This window comes from Nelumbo lutea, chromosome 4 (genome assembly GCF_056320005.1).
Source record: "Nelumbo lutea isolate HS-2025 chromosome 4, American lotus-T2T, whole genome shotgun sequence".
Taxonomy (NCBI): domain Eukaryota; kingdom Viridiplantae; phylum Streptophyta; class Magnoliopsida; order Proteales; family Nelumbonaceae; genus Nelumbo; species Nelumbo lutea.
This window is the reverse complement of record NC_142687.1, coordinates 99,047,507-99,072,397: the sequence shown is the minus strand read 5'-3', so window position 1 is coordinate 99,072,397 and position 24,891 is coordinate 99,047,507. Positions and strand designations below refer to the sequence as shown.

General features: G+C 38.4%; 2 protein-coding genes across 2 annotated transcripts; both read left to right on the top strand.

The window, feature by feature from the left end:
- The first annotated feature begins 1,778 nt into the window (after positions 1–1,778).
- LOC148862149 (stress response NST1-like protein) lies at positions 1,779–19,392 on the top strand. Its single transcript, XM_088983692.1, has 4 exons — positions 1,779–2,750; positions 2,848–2,943; positions 3,014–5,015; positions 19,067–19,392. Exons 3-4 carry the CDS (start codon positions 4,578–4,580, stop codon positions 19,235–19,237), a joined length of 609 nt encoding a protein of 202 aa, XP_088839818.1. The 5' UTR covers positions 1,779–2,750; positions 2,848–2,943; positions 3,014–4,577; the 3' UTR covers positions 19,238–19,392.
- A 2,165-nt stretch (positions 19,393–21,557) lies between these two features.
- On the top strand, positions 21,558–24,378 carry LOC148862148 (Pentatricopeptide repeat (PPR) superfamily protein). The gene has a single exon (XM_088982990.1). It carries the CDS (start codon positions 22,157–22,159, stop codon positions 24,314–24,316), a length of 2,160 nt encoding a protein of 719 aa, XP_088839116.1. The 5' UTR covers positions 21,558–22,156; the 3' UTR covers positions 24,317–24,378.
- The last annotated feature ends 513 nt before the right edge of the window (positions 24,379–24,891 follow it).

Genomic DNA, 24,891 nt, shown 5'->3' with positions numbered 1-24,891 from the left:
CGGTAGAGGGGAATGAGCTTCTACGTTTATATGGCTGGCAAAAATGCAATATGGTTTATAGGTGTCCTGAACCTAAGATGGGGTGGGGTGGGGGGGTTGAAGGGTTCAACTAATTACATGCCTTGGGCAATGTTTGTGTTAGATAACCCTTTGTACTATAGGATTCTGCAAAATATTGGCATGTTGAGGTTAGTGGATTCTTTCTTGAGAAGTCATGGATTTCATGGAGCCTCTCTTAGTGCATTAGTATTGTCGGTTCACACTTTTATTGGTGCTTTTGGTGAGTTCAGGGTAACGATGGAGGATGTTGCTGCCCTGATGGCTTTGCCTTTGGTTGGTACTGTATTTGTGCATCATTTGCAGTACGCTGAAACTATCCCTAGTGAGCTCACAAGAGTGTATGTAGAGTTGGTGGTAGAGATCAATTGGTTCAAGGTGAAGGTAGACGTTGCTTTTTCCCGTGGTAAGCTGCCCCTTGATGGTTGGATCAAGCACTGATTCGAATGTAGGTGTGCGAGGGATTTCATGGTGAGGAAGACGGACAACCAATGTCATTTGGTTGTGATCATTCTGTATATTGCTTCTCGATTTCTATTTTCTGTTGGGTGCGGGCCCAACCCATATGGAGCCCTGTATAGTGGAAAAAATGCTTCGACTTTCAGTTGTTATTTTAGCATCAAATTCGTAACCACCTGAGAAAAATGAAGAAAAAAAACACGGAACTAAAAATTATTTTTTTTTCTGGTTTTTTGAGTTTTGTGAAGAAGAAGAAAAATTGGCTCTTATTCCATTCAAGATCAAGTTCAGAGGTGCCTTTCCAGTCCGTTCTTGATGATTTAAGTGGAGTTAAGAATCCCACTCCAGTTTAGATTTGGTGATTCTTCTTCATTTTTCTACTTCTCAGTTCAGATTTACAACAACTCGATGAGATCTAAACCTTTGTTTGTGTTGTATCCACCTTGCATTTGGTGATGCTAATACTGTTCTTATGAGTCAAGAATTATTTACTTGATGTTTGTAAGCCTCTAGTTGCAACTAGAGAAGATTTTGTACTCATTAATTTCTGAATTAGTGGAAGACTTTTACGAACCTTAGGTCCCGTGGTTTTTCCCCGATTTTGGGGTTTTTCACATAAAAATTCTAATGTGCTATTGTATGGTGATTGTTATCTGTTTTTTTGTTATTTGGCTGAATTGTTTACTTGTTATTATTATTGTTGGCAAATCCATTTTGATACACAAATTTGGGGAAAAGATTCTTACTGTCCCGGGATTGATTTTATATTCATTTTTGCTACTATAGTGTAACTTGCCCATCATTTTCTGGTAGCCCCGATTATGGTTTGGTCTATGGAGTGTGTTAGTGCTGCTTGCCATTTTTGCCACTGGTGGACACCAACTTCCATTGCCGTCTATAGAGTGTGTTAGTGCTCCTTTTATTTTTATGTTTATTTGCGAGAGATTTGATCTTGATGTCATTCCTCGTAAGCTTTCTCCTCTACATGTCCACATGGCTACCATGGATGGTTTTGATTCAAAAGATGTGACTTCTAGATGTTTATCGTGGAAAGCGTTGGTTGAATGCCAAGACGGGTAAGGATTTCAATGTAAACGAAATAAAGGCCCAATTTTCCAATTTGGATGGTTTCTTTATCATACGCGGAATACATTACTCATTCCATGTCTTTTCTGTGTCGGCACAAATGTTCCTGAAGGGGGTGACTAGCAATGTGCTATTGGTATCAATAACTCGGTGATGGGAGTCACCCACCTTATTCTATTGCCCAACGTTATTAGCTACTTAGACAAGTTGGGTGAAGCTCAATCGATTGCCTACTGGCTGGATCACCTTCTGCCCCAATTTGACTATGATAGTCTGGGTTCACAGTTTTTGTACTTTAAAGGTGAAGATGTATTTTGGCAATGTCACAACAGTCTCGCCTTCGCATGCATTACACGCTTCCCGTTGGCTAGGTACAAGTGTGTGTGGAGGTGTGCAATTCCCTCCGTCACGGCTACCTTTGCTCATTGCTCGACAGTTTTCAATTGTTTATGGTGATTGAGCCGCGTCCGAGGCATGTTAAGGCTCCGCCTACTAGTCATGTGGTGGAACATTTTGATGAAAGCCCTCGTGGTACCCGTAGTCGAGCAGGTAGGATGGTATCGGCACTTGAGACTTGTGTGTAGGATAACCATGGCAGTTAAGGCAGCAATTTGCCCCTATTAGGGTTGTCATCTCCCATCATGCGAGGACCTTGACAGAGTGGGTGGGGAGGCATCTATGCCCCATTTTGTTAGCGAGAGATGCAGGGACAACTCTGCTTGTTGGGGTTCATTGGTCAGCGGAGGAATATGTGGTTCCCTCTGTGAACGTAAATTCGGGGAAGCCTGTTTACCCCTTCTGTTGAGTGCGAAATAGATCAGTTCTCACACCAACGGGCTACAAAGACTGTGACGGGGGTTACGGCTTCCGGTGATGTGGTAAGGGGACAGGGAGAGGAGTGCTCGACTGCAAAAACTGTGGCTCCAATAGAGGGGGTTCGGACAGAGCTGTCATGGAAGGAGACTGCAAAAGTTGCTCTCTAGGAGATGACACCCAGGCGGTGCATTACAAAGAGGTGCAAACGGGCACTATTGAAGCGAACGTGCAAAGCACTGGTTACGACACTGTTCCATCGGCGGGTGACGAGTAAGCTTGTGAAGAAAATTGCTGCTCACACGCGGGAGAAGGGGGCGAGAGAGCTTGACCTGGTAACTATTGATTTTTAACTGTCTTTGACTTCCCCTCTCTTCTGCTCTGTGTTTGTTTTGTCATTCCATTCTAACAAGTAGATTTGTTGTATTGTAGTCGTTTATTCTGATGAGAGTGGAAGGGGATGAATGCCCTAAGCATCCGTAAATTGTAGGCCCTTGTTTCCCTAATGGGTGCATCGTCCAGGAAGGGGTATGGTTGTAGATGCATATGGTCTTTATAGTGTTTTGTGAATATTGCACTAATCATGCTCCCTATACAGGTTTGCCTTCCTCGTCCTCCTACTAGTGTTGCTATGCCGTCTATCATTAGGCATTTGGTTAACGAGTAGAATCATCTCCAGCCAGAGAATGGAGGGGAGGAGGTATTGGCAGATGGTGCCACTCACGCCGATGTGTCGGCTTCGGTGGTAAATGAAGTGGGGCGCAGTGGGGATGATTCCAGGTAGGAGGAGACTGGCGGTGACGACGATCCAATCGTGACACCGCATCGAGAGCCTATTGTTAATCCTGAGGTACGTGATGATGCCAGAGTTCATTAGGATGAGGTTCAGTATGTCAGTCTAGGGCAGGAGCAGCTGTCGACTATGTTAACCGAGCAGGCCACTCAGGTGGTGGAGTTGGGGGCAACCCGGTTGTGGTTGGAGACGTACGGGAGTCTTCATGTGCTAAAGTAGAAGATGAGGGTTTGGTGCTTGGTCCGACACGCAACGCTCGTCCAGAGAGGGATGGAGATAATGATGCTAGTGCTGATGATTCCTCACTCCTGGTCGAGCTTTCTACCATTAAGAGGGAATCAATAGAGTATTATGAGAGAGAAGAGATGCTCCCTCTTGGCGTTGCCATGGTCGACCGTGTTAACATCCAGGTTGTCATGAGGCGTGAGCACTTTACTATATCGCGGAGCGTTTCTGATACTGTCTCCCTTATTATCCAAAAGGGTTGGCTTCTCTCAACTGAGCTCCCTCTTTGTGGTTATGAGCGTCTCCCTAAACAATGTGGTCAGATTAATGAATTCCGTCATACTCTCTCCTGGCCTGTGTTTACCTGATGTCTGAAGACGTGTAACTCTTTTGCCACAATGGGTTTCCATATGGAGCGTGTGAAAAAGAGAATCATTCAGATGGCCCACATGTTTTTAAGATCGTTCATAAAGAGTAGGTGCCCTTGTCCCCTAAAGAACAAGCCGAAGTTCGCAATTGGCTCATGTTTGTTGATGTTACTATTAAACAAAAACCAGTGATATAAATAAGAATTATTTTTATACATGTAAAAATATAAAAAATGCATTTTGAATTTAGTGCTTTTTAATGGTGTGGGTAAAAAATATAATTTCAATTATTATTTTTCACTTTGTTTAAATCCTTCTCATTGAGTCATATATGTTAGGAATTAATGCCCATTTTCTCTCAATAATGACATATTTAAGATATTTTCTTATCAATAAATTATGTTATTCGATCTATATTCAATACTTTTAACAATATGTTTCATTTTTTTGAAAAATAAATCAAAAATTGAATTTGTCCTTCTACCTAGTAGTGTATAAAATTAACCATCTATGTTAAATAGGTTAAATTATGATATCATAATTAAATAATAAAAAAATAAAAAATACAAAAAATACAAAGCATTTAGGACATCTCTAATATATAATTACTTTATAGATAGAAGTATATACAAAATATAAAGTAATTTGAATGTATATTATTATTATTTTCATCACCTAAAATTGTCACGTGCTTTTATATACTTTAAACCTTATTTTTGGAGTGAGCTTAGGAGCCTCGGCGGACCTTCTTCTCCTCTCTATCTCTCTCTCCGTCCATGGCAACGTCTCGTCAGATTATCCGTTCTTCCTCGCGTTGGTCTTCATCTCCGACCTTCAAATCCATTCTTACTCAAAGCCTCCGCCGCTTCAACAGCTCATCTCCCACACCTTCACTCCGCAATCAACACCAACTTCAACACGAGTTCTCGAAACCCAATGAGTTCTTGGGCAGCTGGAAACCCCCGAAGGATCCCAAAGAAGCAGAGGCAAAACTGGGGCAACTGAGGAGGGACTATGCCAAGCAGGTCAAGGAGCTCCGAAAGCAGTACATCTACGAGATGGAGTTGCAGAGGCTAGAACAGCAACAGAAGGACGAGGCCAAGCGAGAGGCCATGCGTCTCGCTAGGGAGGAAAGGAACGCTGCCAAGGCTGCCATGGCCCAGGCCCGAGCCGAAGAGCGGAAGGCGTTCGAAGAGGAGTTCCGCCAAACCCTTGTGAGCTGATCGACACCCTTCTCTCTTGTTGGCTTGCATCTTCTGGCATCTATCGATAACTAACTTGACGTTTCAGTTTCCATTTCATCTTATTTTACTTAAATGCGAACCTTTCATTGATGATGTAGTCGTTGATGATTTCTTTATGGTAACCATTTTTCTGCGTAAGAAGGTTAAAAATCTTCCCAATCGGTTCAATAATTTTAACCAGGGGAATATGTATATAAAGTGTTTGTTGTATTTCTCCAGACATGTGCTTTGTCTCCTCTAAGAGAAAATTCTCTGTTGCAGTCCCAATAGCCTTATCCCTACCGTATGAGGTTGATTATTTAAAGCCTGTTCCTCCATTCTGCATTTATTTAGGGTCATATCTTCTATTCGAAAACGTAATGGTTCAAGTTGTAATCATCATAGACTTGCTACTCATCCACTTCAACATATTGTCTCATAATTCTCATCTGGTGCTGAAGGAGATATATTGGGGTGGTTGGGGCACAATGATATGTAGAAGAATAAAGTGATCTCCAATGCTCTGGACCTCTGTTTTTGATGCAGTTTACAAATGCACCATATGGCACCAAAATGGGGTATCGTGCTTGCAGATGCATTGCAGCAAAATGATGTATTTTTCTGGGCAAAATTCTGGGTTACCCAAAAATCAATCGTTCTTCCTTTTTGCTCAAACCAAGTATGAACAAGGCAGTAGAACAATAGTAATAAACAATATTTAAGCTAAATAAACTGCAAGAGCACAATGGACAAGCACACACAATGATTTTTAATGTGTAAAACCTCTCCAATGTGAAGAAAAGAAAAAACCACGGGGCACTAACCCAGTAAAAATTCCACTATAATGATACTAATGGGAATCCAATCAACTCTCTAGCAGCAACTAGAAGAAACAGAACGTCAAGAGAAGAAACCCCCTAGGTTACAATCCAAATCTCTCAACAACAAAGTGGAATGCAATCAACAAAGGAACAATAATACTTCTCACCTCAAAAGGAGGAATATCCTCTTGGAAACTGTTTTAACACTTTGGCCCTTGAATTTCAGTAGTAGGCTGAAAGGAGAAGAAGAGAGAAAGAAAGAAAAGAGAGAAGAGAGAAGAGAATAGGAGAACCACGATCTGGTCTAGAGAGAATGAATTCTCTCCCTAGCCGACCCAATCTTATATAGATATGATGGAAGTACAATGACTGATATACCCCAATTTAAGTGTATACTCATAGACGGACACCAGCTCCTCCTCCTCCTCCAGCTCTTTCTCTGTTGGCAGATCCTAAAGTGAAGATCTTTTGTTGGAAATAGGGCTGTCAAGACTGGATTTGGCCCAATCCGATCCAGTCCAACATTGGTCCATTTACAAATGGATTGGACCAAATCCGGTCCAAACCCCATACAAACCGGATCCAATCCAGTCCAATTGAAATGAAAATGGACCGGATTGGACCCAATCCAATCCAAATTAAATGAAACTATTTACATGAAACCCGAATGTTGTTTAAAAATTACAGTCCAAACCGGATTGAAATGCAACACTTGGTCATTCCATATTAAGAGTTTGTGTCAATATAATCTTTTATAATTTAATTCTTTAGTACTAACACACACAAAAAAACAAAAAAAAAAAAGATGAACCAAATTTCAACCATCTTGACAAGTTCTTCACCAAAGAATCCACAAGAGCTACTGCATACTGTTCTTGTGCAGGTTATTACTGATCAATCGAACATGATTTTAATAGGATGAGGAGTGAGGACCCCACACCAAAAAAAAAAAAAAAACACAGTCAATGGGTCACACCATAGAGTTAGAGATTTTTTAGGTAGAATATCAAGGTAATAAATTGATAATCACCATGTATCTTTGCTGTCAAGATCATCCAATCCTTTATCCAATTTATTACCCAAGATTTGTGTTCCAACAAATCATCATCATCACTCCAAGTCTCCAAACACTACTTGGAGGAAACAACCATCCAAAAAAGTTGTAATCATTATCACTCCAAGTTCTGCAATGCCTGTAAAACAAATTTAAGGTCAGAAAAGAAAATAGATGGCACCGATGTATAGAAAGGGAAAGAATTAATTAATCAGTTGACACAGGGCTATGGGCATGGAAAATACTCAAGCTACCCAACTTCAAACAATATGTTTTACCATTTGAAAATGGACTTTGCATTGACTACTCTATCAGCCAATTAAACCACTAAGTAACAAGAAACAACCGACACTCACATCTAATAAACCATTTGATTCAATCCAACTTGCACAGTTCAGATAAGCTAGTAGAATCTCCCCCATGATCTATGTCTGGACCCTTGAATTTTGACCTGGTTACTAGTTAACCATTCCATGAGCTCCATGACCCATCACTCCATCAGCATTCTGGTCCGGTTTCCTGTGCAGTCCAAGTCTGAGAACACTGGTTTATGCAGACAGTTCATTCTTTTGTAATTAGTAATATAACAATGTGACAACTACAGACGTTTTAATATCATCACAACCCAACCATGTTATTGCTGTCACAGGACAGATGGTGGACCAGGTGGGTGAGATGCTCATCTACGAATAGTAAGTGGTTCATGTGTGCTACTTCTATCAGTGGTTTCGGGAATCAGAAGCTTTTGAACTCTGAGGGTGTTGCAGAAAAGATCAAAGCCAAAGACATCAATATGAATTAGACAGAACAGAACATGCAATCTTTAATGGAACACATATTCTGTTTGGTATCCCTTCTAGTTCTGGAGTAAAAATATCATAGCACAGGAGGTGGGTGTTGGAGGCAGAGGACAAAGAAGGATTTGTATTAAGAATTTTCTAATAGTCTAAAAAGATCTTTTATAAGGATCTTATCAATTAGTAGACCTTTTTTATATGATTAGTAATTCATCTATAGATTCTTCTTATATAAAAATATAAGAAATGGGATTTTAGAAAACAATTGAATTTTGGTTTTGTTCTAGTGAAATTAAGTGTAACTAGAGTGAGTATGGAAGCATTAAAGACACATGCAAAGAAATGGAGCAATTAACAAGGCAAATTTCCTGAGAATGCAATGGATGGTTCACTAAAACTAATCAGTCATGTTATCTAAAACAAAAGTAAATTACTCTTGCAATTCTAGAATGACCACTGAACAATAACTGAAAACTCTTCACTCTTGTTCCACTTCCAGCCCCACATATCCAGCTGCCCCTCCCTGACTGCTCTATCTTTTAAGATCTGTAGAACCTCACAGACAAAGCCCAGCTCCCAATCAAAGAAGATTTTGCAAAATTTAGGAACCAACACAGTACCATCACCTTCCATCACTGCACAGTCGGCCACAAAATAGTCCTTACATTCAACTAGTCTTATTGGACTGGTCCAATCCAATCCACTGTCTTATTGGACTGTTCAACATGGACTGGATTGGACTGGTCTAATCCAATCCACTGTCTTACTTAATGGGCTGTTCAACCTGGAATGGATTGGACTAGTCCAGTCCGCTGTCTTATTGGACTGTTCAACCTGGACCGGATTGGACTACTCCAATCTAATCCACTGACTTATTGGACTGTTCAACATGTTCAACTTGGACGAGATTGGACTGGTCCAATCCAACCCACTGTCTTGTTGGACTTTCCAACTTGTTCAATTTGGTTTTAATTCAGATTGTGTCCAACCCAACCTGGTCCATTGACAGCCCCAATCTTCTATCAATAGACTAGGTATTGATTCAACCCAACCCAGTCCAATATAAACCATTATAAATGGACTAGGTCCAATAGAATCCAAATTTCACAAGCAAATATTTTATAAAAAATATAAGAAAAAATACAACCTGTGAAGCAAAAATGTCCAACCTAGATGCATGGCATATGCTCCAATATCTTGAAATAAATCATTTGCTTAGTCAAATTACATAAAAACAAACATTTGATTAGAGATTTGAGATTTCTGTACCTTTAGGTTGTCCAATTCAACTTTTTTTCTACTATCCCCATTAACCAAACCAAAGGAAAGCTAGAGGCAATAGAGGAGGCTCACCCACCAAGAAATCAAGGAATCTATTGAGTGAAAAACAAAAGCAGTTGAGTACATTGACATTGGCATCTAGAAATTTTGCAGAAAGCCAGCATATAACAATGCCCACCCAAAACATTACAAGCAATAAAACAAACAGACCAAGGTTACTTTTGTATATAAATCTAGGTCTTTCACCAGAGATGCTCATGATTTGGCTCAAAAAGCAAAAGATATGAAAGATGTTTGTAATTGGTGGACCTGAAATAGCAAACAACTGGCCAGAACAACCACTACTTAACAACCAAGCATCTTAAGTTGAATTTTCTGAAAAAAAAGAAACAAAAAACAGATCGATACCACCTAAGACAAAGCAAGATTGAGCATCACTAGACTTAGCAAACACAATTAGACAACCACTTCAAGCACGAACCAAACAACAAATTAGACTACAAGATAGATGAGCTGCACCATCAAGGAAGCCAACTGAGGGGTGGTATATTACCTATTTCAAAGATTGATTGCAGTTTACAGAAGAGAGATGGCCGTTGGGGAGAGAAAACTGCCAGAGAGAAAATGTTAGAGAGAAAGTTGTCGGAGAGAGATAAACGCCAGTGAGAAATGTTGTGAAATGCTCAGAGATAGCCGCTAGTGAAGACAACACATCCTCTGTACATGCAGCTCAAGCAAAAAGACGGAGATATTCACCGACTCACCGTTGAGAGAACCGTCGAAAAAAAAAAAGCCGTTGGAGAGAGATCGCTTGGAGAAACCCTAGGTTGGAGACTTGGAGAGTTGGAGTCCAAAGTAAAATTGATCCTCAGATGGTTTGTGGACTAATCAGCTTCATCCGTTTCGGTCCACCAATTACTTATGACCAAAATAATGCAGATCAGTCCAATCCGATGCAAAAGCATGGACCTTCCAACCCGTCCAATTTAAATGCGATTTGGATGGGGTCCAACCCGAATCCAGTCCATTGACACCCCTAGTTGGAAAACGGCCATTCAAGTCATTAACACTTGTGAGGCTTCAAAAGAAGTGGAAAAAATGGTGTCTCTCACCTCATGTATCTGTCCTCTTTTTGAAAATTGGAGAAACCACTAACCATCTCTTGCTGCATTGTGCCTTTGCATCTCAGTTATGGGAACATTTTTTTCTCTCTAGTGGGGCATATTTGGGTGCCTCCTACAGATATTAAAGAGTTTAGCAGAAACTGGATTGGATGTTACACAAAGAGACACAAAATTCTATGGCAATCTATTAGAGGTGTTGTGCTATGGATTCTGTGGCATGAAAGGAATGCCAGAATCTTTGAGAAGGCAAGAGGGGTGTACAAGTTATTTGAGCTCACCATGATTAGAGCTGCCCATTGGGCTTCGACCTTCGGTGACCAAAGAGTTCAAAGGTGTTTCCCTAAATGATTTGTTAAGGGGATAGAAAATTATTGTTGACTTTCAGGAGAGGAATTCGGGTAGGGTGGTCAGTTGGTGTCTACCAGCAGCAGAGAAGCTTAAGTTAATCTTTTGTTTTTTTATCAGAAGCTTAAGTTAATCTTTTGTTTTTTTATCAGCAGCTTAAGTTAAATTTTGATGGGTGCAGCTTTGGAAACCTAGGAAACTTAGGTATTGGGAGTGGTGTCAGGGACCCTAATGGAAATATCCTACTTAGCTACTCTGAGCCTATTGTGTATGGTAACTCTTTAAGGGCTGAATTGAAAGCTGGATGGTGGTTCTACATATACGAGAAGCTGCTAATTGGTTACAAGGGATAGAGGTGACTTGTAATTGGGTCAAGGGAGATGTAAATGCCTTTGCTGATACACTTGCTAAGCAAGGGGCGGGAAGGAGCAGTTTATTTTGGGCTGTGATGTAATTCATTTGGGGAGGGGCTAAGAGAGTTTATCCCTTCCCCTTTCATTCTCTTCTATTGTGCAGTGATATTGCCTTTGTTATTGATAAAAAAAAAAAATTGAAAGCTCTATTACAGGTACTGGAACTGATGAGGTTAAAGGAAGGAACATGGAGGTGGAAGGTGATTGTCAAATTCTAATCTGTTGGATGAAGAAACATGATATGATACCTTGGAAGGTTAGGCCATTGGTGAGACAGGCACAATACTAGGGTTCCTTTTTGAATTCCTCATTCAATAGGGTGCCAAGGAGTGCTAATGGCCTGGGTAGAGCAGTGGTTTAAAAGGTGCACCTAGGTGCCATAGGTGAGATGCATTTTAGGGTATACGTCTTGCCTAGGTCCTAGGTGCAACACTTTCAAAACGTGGATGCCTACTGTGGCTTGTGCTTCAGCCCAAGTGCACGTCTTTTGAAAATTTTTGCTTTTTTATTTTTATTTTTTATGCTTAACAGCTGAGCCGGGTGCTCCACACCTGGACCCCTGACCAAGCTCCTCAAGGCAAGCCCAAACAAATCCATATCAGGGTCTTAAATTCTTAATCCCTACAAAAAAGTCTACAACTTTTCTGTTATTGATTAAAATGTCTATAACTTTAAGCGTATTTTATTCATCAAAAAAACTTTAAGCGTATTTTAAAATTATCTTTTCTTAGGATGAATAAATGAAGAGATATTTGTAAAAGACACTTAAAGTTTAAAGATTTTTGTTATAGGGATTAAGAATTCAAGACCCTGACATGGACTGGTTCAGGCTTGCCTTGTGGGGCTTGGTACAAAAACAACTCGTATAATCAGGAATCCATAATGTTTAACGTCACATTAGCTATTTGAAGTAATGCAATTGGGAAAAAATAAAGAGATTAAGAGTTTACATGCTTGAATATGTTTTATATGTTATGCTTGATTTTATTTTTAAACATGTTTTACATGTTATGTTTATGTATTTTAATTTGAGATAATAGGTTTTTTTAAAACCTTTATTTTAAAATTTAAGTATATATTTTAATTAATATTTTGTTTAATATGTTTAATATTTTCATTTTTTTGGGATTTTGGCTTTTTTTTTGAATTTTTACCTTTTTTTTTTTGCATTTTTGTGTCTTGCTTCAAAAAAGCGTGCCTCAAGCACAAAATGGTCCTTGCGCTTTTAAAACACTGGGGTAAAGAAAAATCAGCTGTAATGGGGCCATGGTTTTCAAAACCGGACCAGACCGGACGGTCAGACCAGAAAAACCAGGAACCAGTCAGGTAACCGGTTCCGTTTTACCCCATAACCATTATTTCCCCCAAAACCGTTGATTTAGTTAGCAAACTGCTGACCCGGGCGGTCAAACCGTTCAACGGTTTGACCAGTTTTTATTTTTATTTTTTGTCAGAATGGGCCATCCTTTCGGTTCGAATGGTCAAACCGTTTGACCCGGGAACCGGACCCCTGTCCCGTTCGTTGTCTGGGTTGGTTTTAAAAACCTTGAATGGGGCTGTCTAGGACCAGGTGGTGATTTGTAATGTTTGTTTTTTTCTCTCATGTATTCATGATGTTAGTGCTCTGCGTTGTGCCTTTAGAATTGTTTTGTTTTGTAAAAGCCTTTAGCAATTTGCTTATGCCAGCTACTTTTTGAGCAGAGGTTTCCGCTTTTAATGAAAGTTATCTGTTGCTTATCAGGGGAAAAAAAAAAACTTTTGGCTTGCTTTCAATCCATATTATCAATTTGAAAGGCTTGTTACAACCCTTTCAATCTATTCCTTGTTCTGATCTTCATTCTCTGAATCTATTTTTTTTCCCTACTCTCCTTGCATCATTGGTAGCAACAACTTATTGTGGTATGAGCCTTCACAGTGAGCTCTCCTTTCTCCAAGAAACCCCATGTGCTTTTATAAAACCCTCCAAGAAAAAACCTAAAGACTCGTATCTATCCCTCTTATTTTCCTTTTGAAATAGTTGTCAAGGTGACGCCTAGGCGACAAGGCGCCCTTTGAGGCTCGCCTCTTCTAATCGCCATGCAGTTTTCTACTATGTATTATAAAATACTTTTTTATTCTTTATTTTTTGACATTATAATTATAAAGTAGGCACTATTAAACTAAAATATTCATTTTGTGTGTTTATATACTAATTTCTTTTTATCATTTTCTTATTTGTTAGGGTTTAATCAATACAAGCATTGCTAAATGCTGTATTGAACCCTCAAAGACTTTAAAACCTGAACCAATAAGTAAGGAAGAACTTAAAATTTTGTCTAATCAACACATTTTCTACTACTACTTTTTTTTCTTCTTTTCCTATAGCAAAAATAAGGGTTCAGCCCTTATATTTTTTGAGTGTTCTTTTCTTTCTTTTTCTTCTTCTCATTAATATGTTGATTTTCTATACTTTAACATGAACTCTATACTTTTCTTATGAAAATTTTGAATAATTATTAAGGAAATATGGTTATGGTACCTAGGGAACTACCCTAGGATCTATGTTTTTTACATAAAAAAATCCATCGCCTAGCGACTAGGCGACTAAGTGCTCCCCTGTCGCATAGCCTCGCCTTGGTGCCTTGAAAACTATGCTCTCTTCACTCCACTCAAGTGAACTTTCCTCATGGGATTGGACCCATGGTACACCCAACAATATCCCCCTCCAACCCCATGAGGGGGGAGTGCAAATAGCCAAGATGTTCATCAAGCATATCCCAACTAGCTTTTTGCACAGCATGTGTTTATCCTTGGGAACCACCTTCATTATTATATCAGATGGATTCTTACTAGTGTGAATCTTATTAATCAACCTGCGCATCAATTGGTTGTCCAAGAGATCATGTATCCAATGATAACAAACATCAGTATGCATTGTTTTAAAAGTCTTAAGCCTTTAATCAGGTTTACTGAGGAATCCAATAATCCAAGACAGAAAATAACCTTGAGTATGATGAAATTTGTCAAGCTAATTGATAATTTTGGGCTAAAAGAACTCCCCCTTTTGCATCTTTCCACATGGAAGATTCGCTTGGTCTAATTTGCAAACTAATCCTGTGTTCTCTAAATTGTATAGATTCCTATTTTCTGTGGATTGGGAGGAGCATTGGTTGATTTCCATTTTGGAGGAAGAGTTGAGTGGAAGGAAGCCCTTACTGTTCAGGTTTGAGAACATGTGGCTGTCCCACCCAGGTTTTATTGACAAAATCAGATATTGGTGGGTTGGGTGTCCTTCGAGGACCAGATGGAAGGATATGAGCTTTATTAGGAGATTGAAACTGTTGGAAGAGAAAAACAAGTGGAATATTGATCAGTTCTGGAGATTAGAGGTGAGAAATAGAAGGTTATGGACAAGATTGAAGAATTGGACCTTAAGGAAAATCGAGGTATCCTTGAGGAGAATGTTAAACTGGAAAGGAGATCCTTGAGGATAGAGTTGGAAGACATTTTAATTAAGGAAGAGATAAGTTGGAGACAAAAATCAAGGTATAAATGGATCAAAGAAGGAGGAAAAGGAAGAATTTTATCTCAAAATTAGAAGTAGGTGTGACTCACTCAACAAGATGAAATCCCATAGGCCTTTGCCCAACATTTCAGATCTATATTTATGAGGCTAGTTGGTGACAGAATTTGGCTAGAAGGGTTAGATTGGCTTAGTTATCAGAGAATTCAAAAGATTGGCTGGAAAGAAAATTTGAGTTGGAGGAAATTAGGGAAGCAGTATTCTCCATGGATGGATCTAAAGCATCATGGCCAGATGGATTTGCTATGGCTTTTTACCAAGGCTGTTGTGATTTTCTCAAAGATGATATTCTGGAGGTTTTAGTGAATTTTTTGAGAGGAGTATCATTAATCCAGTACTAAATTCTATTTTCTTAGTTCTGATTCCCAAAAAGGCTGAAGCCCTTCACTCTAGAGACTTAAGACCTATCAGTTTGGTAGCTAGCTTATATAAGATGTACATGGTTTCCGCTTTGAGACAGATCTATATTCTTTTCAAACATGAAGGTAAATATTAGTTTTTATTTGTTGTAATAAATTATTTGGTTGATCTATTAGAATCATTTGCATTTTCTATGAGTTTAAATTTTGCTAAACTTATTCTATCATGTAGTTTTGACTCTTAAGGCTTACAGGACAACTTCACAACGTATTATTTTATTTATAACCTTAGTTTCTTATCTTTGTTTAATGAATTTGAACAAAGATAATAATTTAAAAAGGTGTGCCTATGCTTCTTTTATCATTTAATGAAATGCCATTCTATATTTTTGCATATTTCACAATGTTTTTGCAATGCCTTCAATTTTTACAATATGTTCGACATTTTTTAACATGTTTCTTATGTCTGGATGACTGACATTCCCATCGACACTGACATTTTGAACCTTGGCACCATATAGGCTAACCATTTTACTAGTTGAAATAGGTTCCATCCCAACAGACGCAAACAAGTGAACAGCAACCAACAAACTTGAACCTAAACTCTGATACCACTTGTTGGGGTGGTTGGAGCACAAACACACCGATATGAAGAAGAATAAAATGGTTTGCAATGCTCTGGAACTTTGATAATTTAGGTTTAATTTACTATTGATATGCAATATGTCAATATCCAAATCTGGTCCCAATTGAATCAGAATCCAAGGGATAAAATTCAAATGTATATTCAAATTTGGATGTAGGTATATCTAATTCAAATCTTGTCTTTTGCAGCTCTAAATCCCAGGCAATGTTGTAAATATAAGTTTTGTCTAATTTGTAGTTGTATATTATATCTGTGCTATTTACTTCTCTTATCCTATTATTTATAGATTTCTTGATTTGATGTTCTTGTGCATCAGCCATCTCAGGTTTGCAGAAGCTCTTGATGGATGGTTATAAAGGGTAAAAATTGATTACAGAAAGAATTAAAACAATTAGCCTTTTTATCAGTATAAATAAAACAATTATCTGAGCAAAACAAAATATAAAAAATCATTACATAGAACAAAGAACCTATAAATAATAGAATCTAAAAAATAATTTTTTTTTATAGCAACACAGAAAATCATTCATTAATATTTAAAGTAAACGGATTACAACAGGTTGTGAGAAACCAGCAAACCCATTACAGAACAAGCCATCCAACGCTGTATTACAATTGTGCTCAGTACATATGTTGTTTTTGAACCCCTTTCTTAGCTAAACCATCTGCCAAGCTATTAGCAAATCTTCTAACACATCTTATTTGGATGTTTATGTCTTTTGACAGCGATTTGAAATGCCTGAATTCATTCCTAAGATGCCAAATCACCCCTTCACCTTTCTTCAACCATCCCGCTACTATCTTCGAATCTTTAATTATCAAACTACTAATTCCTATCTCTTTAGCTTTCTCGACCCCAAAAACTGCAGCTAAAAATTTTGCTCTTATCAAATCTCCTTGCTCAATTGGGCCTGAGAACAAGGCACATATAATACCATCCTCATTTCTAATCACCCTTCAAATTCTTGAGGGACCTGGATTGCCCACACTACTGCCATCAAAATTTCAGTTTCATCCAAACACCTATTGGGGGTGACCAAACCTCTAGGATTTTTTGTTTCCTAGAGGAAGAACCAGCTATTGCTCCCAACTCCTGAAGAAACCCTCCACCTTGAAGTCTGAAAAGAGTTTCAAGATCTTTACCCAATTCTGACTTCTGAGCATTAAAAGTGGAAAATAAGATAGTGTTTTCTTATCTTTTCGGATTCTTATACAATGCAGATAGATAAGAATGTAGTAGCTAGCATGGAAATCCGAGTTTTCTTCTGTAATGGGATTTGCTTTGTATAATGGTGAAATAAAAGAGTTATGAGTTATATCACTGCCTCCTTACTCCTCTCCTCCAAAATTCTTGTATTTCTTTCTTCCCACATTGTCCAAATTACCGTTGCCCTTGTGCATCTCCAAAGAATTCTGCCCCTCCTTTTTGTGCTTCTCAAAACAGATGAGCTAAAACCACCTCTCCAAACTGGCAGTAGTGTTCCACCTGCAACCAAAAAGAGAAAAAAAACCATTCCCAAATACAGAAAACAAAGGAAAGGAGATTAAGAGATGAAAAACAGTCTCACCATTTAACTTACATAAGAAACATCAATTGGAGGACAAAGACCAATTTGGTTTTTTCCTTTGAAGCAGATCACAAGTATTAATGCAACCATGGAAAACTTCCTAGTAGAAAGCACTGACCTTTGGGGGAATAGGGAAACACCAAATTTCTTTTTCAGGAAAGGAGGGGGTGAGGAAGTGGCTATGAGGGACTTGAAAAAAGATTTATAAGAAAAAAACCCAGCAGGATTAAGGGACCACACACAATTATCTCTCCCCTCAAAAAATAATAGATTCTCTAAGACATGTGAAATTAAACCCAAAATGGCTAGATATATTAAAAATCAAGATCTTATATAGAACACTTGGTCACAATCGTCTTTCCTTCTTGATGGATAATGGATGTAAGGTTTTGTTCAAATAGTGAAGTTGGAATATATTGGAATTGTTGATTTGATGGATATGCTAAGACAGATAGGTCTAACCTGGTAATTTTATTGTATCATTGGAACTGTCTGAAAGATATAAACCACCTCAGATTAAAAAAATTCTCAGTACATTTGGCTGGTTTATGTGGTGGGTGACTGAGTGGTGGGGGCTGCATTAGGCTCTCCAGACTCCAGAGTTCTTTGGGTGCTATTTTGCAGGCTCATGTGACTGTTAGTTAAGTCTTAAGGGTATTATTGTGTCCAACACTTTCTGATTCAAGATGAAATGTTGTCAAGTTCTGGGAAAACATTTTCTTTAATCTTCTAAGAATGGAAAATTTTGACTGACCAAGAGGGAAAGGCTAATTATGTCACTGCTTACTACCACCCTAAAGTCTAAACTGAATGTGGTGCCAGCTTCTGATGCTGTTTGTAGAAACCAGTTTCCCCAAATATATAATATAGGTATATATGATATATATCTTTCTGTTTTAGAAAAAGGTAAAGTATCGTATTAGATATCAAAACTATAAACACCCATGTACAAAGAACTTCTGTACAATCATCCAAAGAGCTTCAATTATGAAAAAATATATATAGACAAAAAGGTATGGCTGGGCTCCCTACTAATAAAATTATTTGCTAAGAGCCAGTACCTAATGAGACCAACAGACAATGGCAACTTCTTCCGAACTCTTTTCCTGAACAAAAAGTCAAGATTCAGACCAAATTGCCCAAAAAATTGCTTGAGGGTTTACCCCAGGATGTCCTGCCAATCTTATTCATATTCTGAAATCTGAACATACCAGCTGTTAAGAAGATCAACTACCAAAGCAGGATGGCAAATTTGCCACTGGATAGCATTCAGATTATGAGTCTAAACAGTTAGCAAATTTACAGTGAAAAAACAGGTGATCAGAACTTACTGCTCTTCAATTTATCAAAAAAAACAAAAAAAAGACTTACTGCTCTTCCATATAGGACACATCAGGTTGCTAAGATCGATACACCTTTTCACCATTCTCTCGAATTTCTGTTAACACCACCAGCCAAGGAAAAAAAAAAAAAAAAATTGATAGTGCTAAATTGCCCCAGATTTCCTTAGCAGGAAACTCCATCTTCCTCTACTTATCAAAAAAACTCACATCTTCTTCCCACAATCAAGTTTCTGTAAAGAGATTTCACAGAGAAAACCTGAAATTTGTGCCATTTCCAGTTCCTCACATTCTGGGTACATGTGCTGTCCACTGGAACTTTGAGTTAAATGTAATGGCAGCCTGCAGTTGCATAAGAAACAGAGAAATTTAATTGATAATATTGTCTATTAGAATTTTAAGTGGCTGCTTAATTTTTGTTTTTCAATAATGATCTGTTTCTTGACTTCAAATGAAAATATGATAAAAAAATATCGTGATTGTTTATGTTGATTTCTCTTTTATATAAGAGATGATTAAATTTGGTCAATTTCTAAAGCGTTGGGCCGTCTTCTCTTAAAATGTGGTGAAACTCAATCAATGAACCATCTCTGCTTCCACTAGAGCCCAGCGTGTCCACCATATTTTATTTTATTTATTTTTCCTCATTATTATTAAAAAGAATTGTTTTCTCTGTATGCTACTTAAAATCTCATTGTCTGATTCCCAAGGTGCATCTACTTGTAAATGCAGATGAAAGAAAGAGCAGAGAAGTTAGAAAACTGGAGATCAAAAGAAGAGCTGAGAGAAGAGAATAAGAAAGAAAAGAATGAGCTTTTACGTCGGCAGAGTTCCATGTGGGTTGATGAAACAGAACTTGAGAAGAAAATATTGGAAGCTCTTGTCGATACTACATCTCTCTGACTTGGGTGTAGCCAATATTTAGAAGTGAATTATAGGGATGGGTACGTTAGTTACCTGTGGATTTTAATAACTTGCCCAGTTATACTTGGCACAATTTGTTTAAAGTATTATCAGTGATTGTCACAGTGTTAATCTATAAAAGCATCTTTGCAGTATCTGTGAATCAAGACCCAAATTGGGTTCGACCACCCCATATAACCCAAACCTAATTGTTACTTGTTAGCAACCGGACCAGGTCAGCCTTGGCAGACTGCAATTACCCAACCAAGTTCGAATTAGATAAATGTTGATGAATCATGAATAATGCTAATTATATTCAATTCAATCCTCAATATCCTTTGTCCCATATAGCTTACTTGGCTATGGGCTTTCATATTGTTTACATGCTTTTACAATTCAATATATAGTTGAGATGGTCAATTAGCATCCCTCCAAAATAGGAGGAACAAGATCAAATTCACAAAACTGTATGCGAACTTATATTATTACCCTTTACTTGCACACATGTATAGACGACCTTACATTAAAGCTAGGTGTGGTTATAAGTCTGACTGGTGTAGATGTGGATCCAGTTGAACTCTCCCTCAAAATCTCTAAGCATATCTCTCGGATTTGGTATTACAATTTTCTTTTTAGATTTACTATTATGGGGCCATGTGCAAGTAAAGATGAAAAATATAAGTTAACAATATGTACAGTGCAAGTATATATAGAATAATATAAAATACAAGACTATGCACTCTACACCCTTGATGCTTCTTTCATCTACACCCTTGATGCAAAGCTTTCTAGTGCCACCATTTGATGAGCTTTTAATACCATAGACTTTGATTTCTTCACTTCCTCTCGAGATAATTCTCTTCTCTTGGTTACCTTAAACCATGCCAACTAGACTAAATGAAGCCCAAATCTCCTGCTCACCATGGTGTGTCTAGCAGGCTATGTAACCAATCACATGTAAACACTATTGAATGTCCTTTGGAACACATTTGGAGTTACTCGAGGCCAATGGTATCTCCCGGTCCCGGAAGCCCAAGAAAAGGCCAATGGTAAAATAAAGTATACAGGTTTTATTCTGGAGGCTTTGTTCTCGTTGTTTCACCCTTTTCTAGCTCCATCGAATGAAGCTTTAGTCGCAAAAACAGTTGGAGAATTGTTGACATAGGTAGAACAGTCAATGGGTCGGGTGCGGTCTGGGACAAGTTGTACCAGTCCCAAATCCATTGTTTAATCGGTTCCATGTAACTGACCTAGAATTGTCCTATTTATTAATCGGGGAAATCCAGTCTGACCAGTAGGGGTGAGCAAGAAAAACCAAAAAATCGAATCGATTAAAACCGAACAAAAAATTCGGTTAATCGAATAGATTAGTTTGGTGTTTTAGTGGTTCAGTTTCGGTTAATCAAAATAGAAAACCGGTAGTTAACCGAACCGACCGGTATACATATATTTATATATATTTTTATGTATTTTTATTATATTATATATTTTTCATACACTATAAATTAATAAATATGCATTATATATATTTATAATATATTATTTATTATTTAAAATATACTATTATATATTTCTAATGTTTTATCATATATTTATATATTTTTATAATATATATTACAAATAATAAAAAACCGACGATTAACCAAACCGGTCAACTGGTTAACCGATTGGCTCTGGTTCGATTTTGATTACTGATTTTCCAAAAAACCAATAACCCCGGTTCAGTTTCAAAAATAAGTCCACAGTTCGGTTAGCACCCCTACTGACAAGAATAGACCCAATTATACTTCATATTTATAATTACGTATGGTAACAATTATTTGAAACTTATAAACATAATAAAATGATTATGTTGATAAAACAAGTGTTTTAACCAAAATGATCTTACACAATTTATAAAAATTTTCCTTTTGAATATAACAAAAATTATAAATAATATAGGAATCCTTTTTTATTATTAACCTTGTAGTCGCTTTGGGATCGAATTGGTTTGGAACAGCAAAAATACAATCTCCACCCAATTATTAATCGAGACAAAATCATAGACTAAAACCTATATAATAGGTTGGGTCATATCGGTTCTGTCGGGTAGACCCGATCCATTGACAGCTCTGGATAAGTGTTAGTCCGAGCCCTGTCCATAATATTTAAAAGCTCAAACCTTTTAGCCCAGGCCCGGCCCGTGTAAAATTGCGGGCTGGGTCGGTCTAGACTCGGGTTGGGCCCGTCAGAAACGTCGAGTTTACACCTTACAGTGTACCCAATTGGAGGGTCCACGCTTTCCGTGAACCAAAGGGTGCACTGGATGCGATCGTGCGTTGCGAGGTACTACCAAGTTTGTTAATCGTGTTTTACAGGATTTCTTCGACATGGTTACAGTTTTTACGGCCAGCGACAAAAGCTTCAGATGTTCGTAACGAAGCCAAGTACCAAAGGAACTCCCCCAATTTCTGAAGATATATAAAGGTGAGATCGATTATCTGGGATTACCGACTGAGCTTAAAGAAATGGGTGCTCTGAAGAAGTTGCAGACTGTCTATTTATACATTTGAGTTAGACTAATACTTCCAATTTGCTATAGAATAAGGCACCAAAGTGCAAAATCCTTGGTTGCTGTAGAGGTTGACCTACTTCTCTGTTAGAAATACTTTTCTACGGTAGCGGTAGATCTGCGTAGCATGGTAGATGACTAGATGCTGATGCAGTTGGTCGGAGGACAGATTACCAAAGCGTTTGGAAGGAAACCATTTGATTGTCACTCGGTGTAACTGTGTAAGACAGTAAGTGGGGTAACGTGTCATGTTCAGGAACCTTTTCTCCAAACAGTCAAACTTTTCTCAGCTCAAATTCTAAAGGTTAGAGGAGTTTTTCTCAATACAAGTGGAGGGTTTGAGCTGGTAAAAAGTTCGCAATTATCAGATGAACCAAATTTCATTGAACCTCCATCGCTTTCGCCACCTTCTGAAAACCTGCATTGCCGAGAGAGACCTCGCTACGGGCAAATCCCTTCAGACGCTCTATTTAAAGGCCCAAATACCTCCTTCAACCTACCTCTCCAATCATTTCATTATCCTCTACTCTAAATGCGGTCGACTTTCCTCCGCGCGCAATGCTTTCGACCAGACTCCTTACCCAAATGTTTTCTCATTCAATGCAATCATATCTGCTTACGCTAAAGAGTCGCAACCCCATATTGCGCGCCAATTGTTCGACCAGATTCCCCAACGTGACATCGTTTCTTACAACACTCTTATTTCTGCTTATGCTGATTGTGGAGACACCACTTTGGCACTTGATTTGTTTTCTGAAATGCGGAAGATGAATACCGAAATAGATGGGTTCACTCTATCAGCTGTAATTACTGCCTGTTGCGATGACATGTCTGCAATTTGTCAAATTCATTCTCTCGCGGTCGTGGGTAGTTTTGATTCTTATGTTTCCGTAAACAACGCCTTGGTCACTTATTACAGCAAGAACGGTCATTTAGATGAGGCACAAAAGATCTTTGATGGAATGGGATTGATTAAGGATGAGGTTTCTTGGAATTGTATGATTGTGGCATATGGGCAGCACAGGGAAGGCTCTAAAGCATTGGGATTATTTCAGGAAATGGTTCGTAGAGGGGTCAACGTTGACATGTATACATTGGCTAGTGTATTGACTGCATTTACTTGCACTGGGGATATCTCTGGTGGGCTTCAATTTCATGCTCAGCTGATCAAAACCGGATATCACCAAAATTCCCATGTAGGGAGCGGTTTGATTGATTTATATTCAAAATGCAACCATGGCATTTTAGATTTTAGAAAGGTCTTCGAAGAGATTACTGCACCAGATTTGGTTCTTTGGAATACCATGATTTCTGGTTACTCCCAGAAGGAGGAATCATCTGAAGAGGCCATTGATTGTTTTCGATGGATGTTACGTTTTGCTTACCACCCAGATGATTGTAGTTTTGTTTGTGTTATCAGTGCATGCTCAAACATGTCATCTCCGTCACAGGGAAAACAGATGCATTCATTGGCACTTAAATCTGACATACCAACAAATAGAATCTCGGTGAACAATGCTCTGATTGCTATGTACTCAAAATGTGGGAATCTAAAAGATGCTAGGCGTTTATTTGAGCAGATGCCCAACCATAATAGCGTTTCATTTAATTCAATGATTGCAGGTTATGCACAGCATGGGCTCGGTATTGAATCATTGCACCTGTTCCACCAAATGCTAGAATTGGAGATTGCACCTACAAGCATCACCTTCATCTCTGTCCTTTCTGCATGTGCACACACTGGAAAGGTGGATGAAGGTTGGAACTATTTCAACATGATGAATGACAAATTTGGGATCAAACCACAAGCAGAACATTACTCATGCATCATTGATCTTCTAGGACGCGCTGGCAAACTGGATGAAGCTGTGAAGTTGATTGAGACGATGCCATTTGATCCTGGTTCGATTGGCTGGGCAGCATTACTTGGTGCCTGTAGGACACATAGGAATATGGAGCTTGGAGCTAAAGCAGCTGAACAGTTTCTTCTTCTGGAACCTTCCAATGCAGCTCCCTATGTCATGCTTTCAAATATTTATGGTGATGCTGGCAGATGGGATGAGGTTGCAACGATTAGGAAACTGATGAGAGAAAGAGCAGTAAAGAAGAAACCAGGTTGTAGTTGGATTGAAGTCAACAAGTTGATCCACACATTTTTTGCTGAAGATGGTTCACACCCTAGGATAAAGGAAATATATGGGTTCTTGGAGGAGATGTCCAAGAAGATGAAACAAGCTGGTTATGTGCCAGATATGAGATGGGCTTTAGTTAAAGATGATGTCACGGGGGGAGAAGAGAAGGAGGTAATGTTAGGGCATCACAGTGAGAAGCTTGCAATTGCGTTTGGTTTGATTAGCACTCCAGACGGAGAACCTATACTTGTGATGAAGAACCTAAGAATATGTGGGGACTGCCATAATGCAATTAAATTTATTTCGGCTATTACTGACAGGGAAATTACTGTTAGGGATGCACATAGGTTTCATTGTTTCAAAGAAAGGAGTTGTTCTTGTGGAGATTATTGGTAATAATGATATGTGTCCTAGATCATTAACCTCTATGAATGATTGAGGTTTTGTTTGTTGATCAATACAAATTGGCATATGTTGAGGGCCCGCGAATAGGATCTTATCACGGGTCAGTCCGCGGGGAAAACCTCCTGTTTTCTCTTGTCCCTCCCTTTTCTTGATGTACCTATCTTGGCGCCTTGGTGGTTTGTTCAAGAGATCACTAAGTCTCCTTACTCTTTTCTTGACTAAATATTTGATGCTTTCATTCAATAATAGTGGCTCCTTAAATAGGAGATTACAAGAGTCCTGTTCTTAGGGAGACTCCTTGTTGAATAGGGAGACCTCCAGCTCTATCTTGATAAGATAGGAGATTACAAGAGTCCTGCTCTTAGGGAGACTCATTGCTGAATAGGGAGACCTCCAGCTCTATCTTGATAAGATAAGACTGATAGGATAAGATAAGTCACTCTTAATCCTAATCTAATAAGATAAGATAATCTAATCTACTAACTTAATAAGATAAGATAAAAACAACAAGATAGTCTAATCTAATATGCTGAATGGATAAGACTGTTGTTGTCGAATTGGATAGG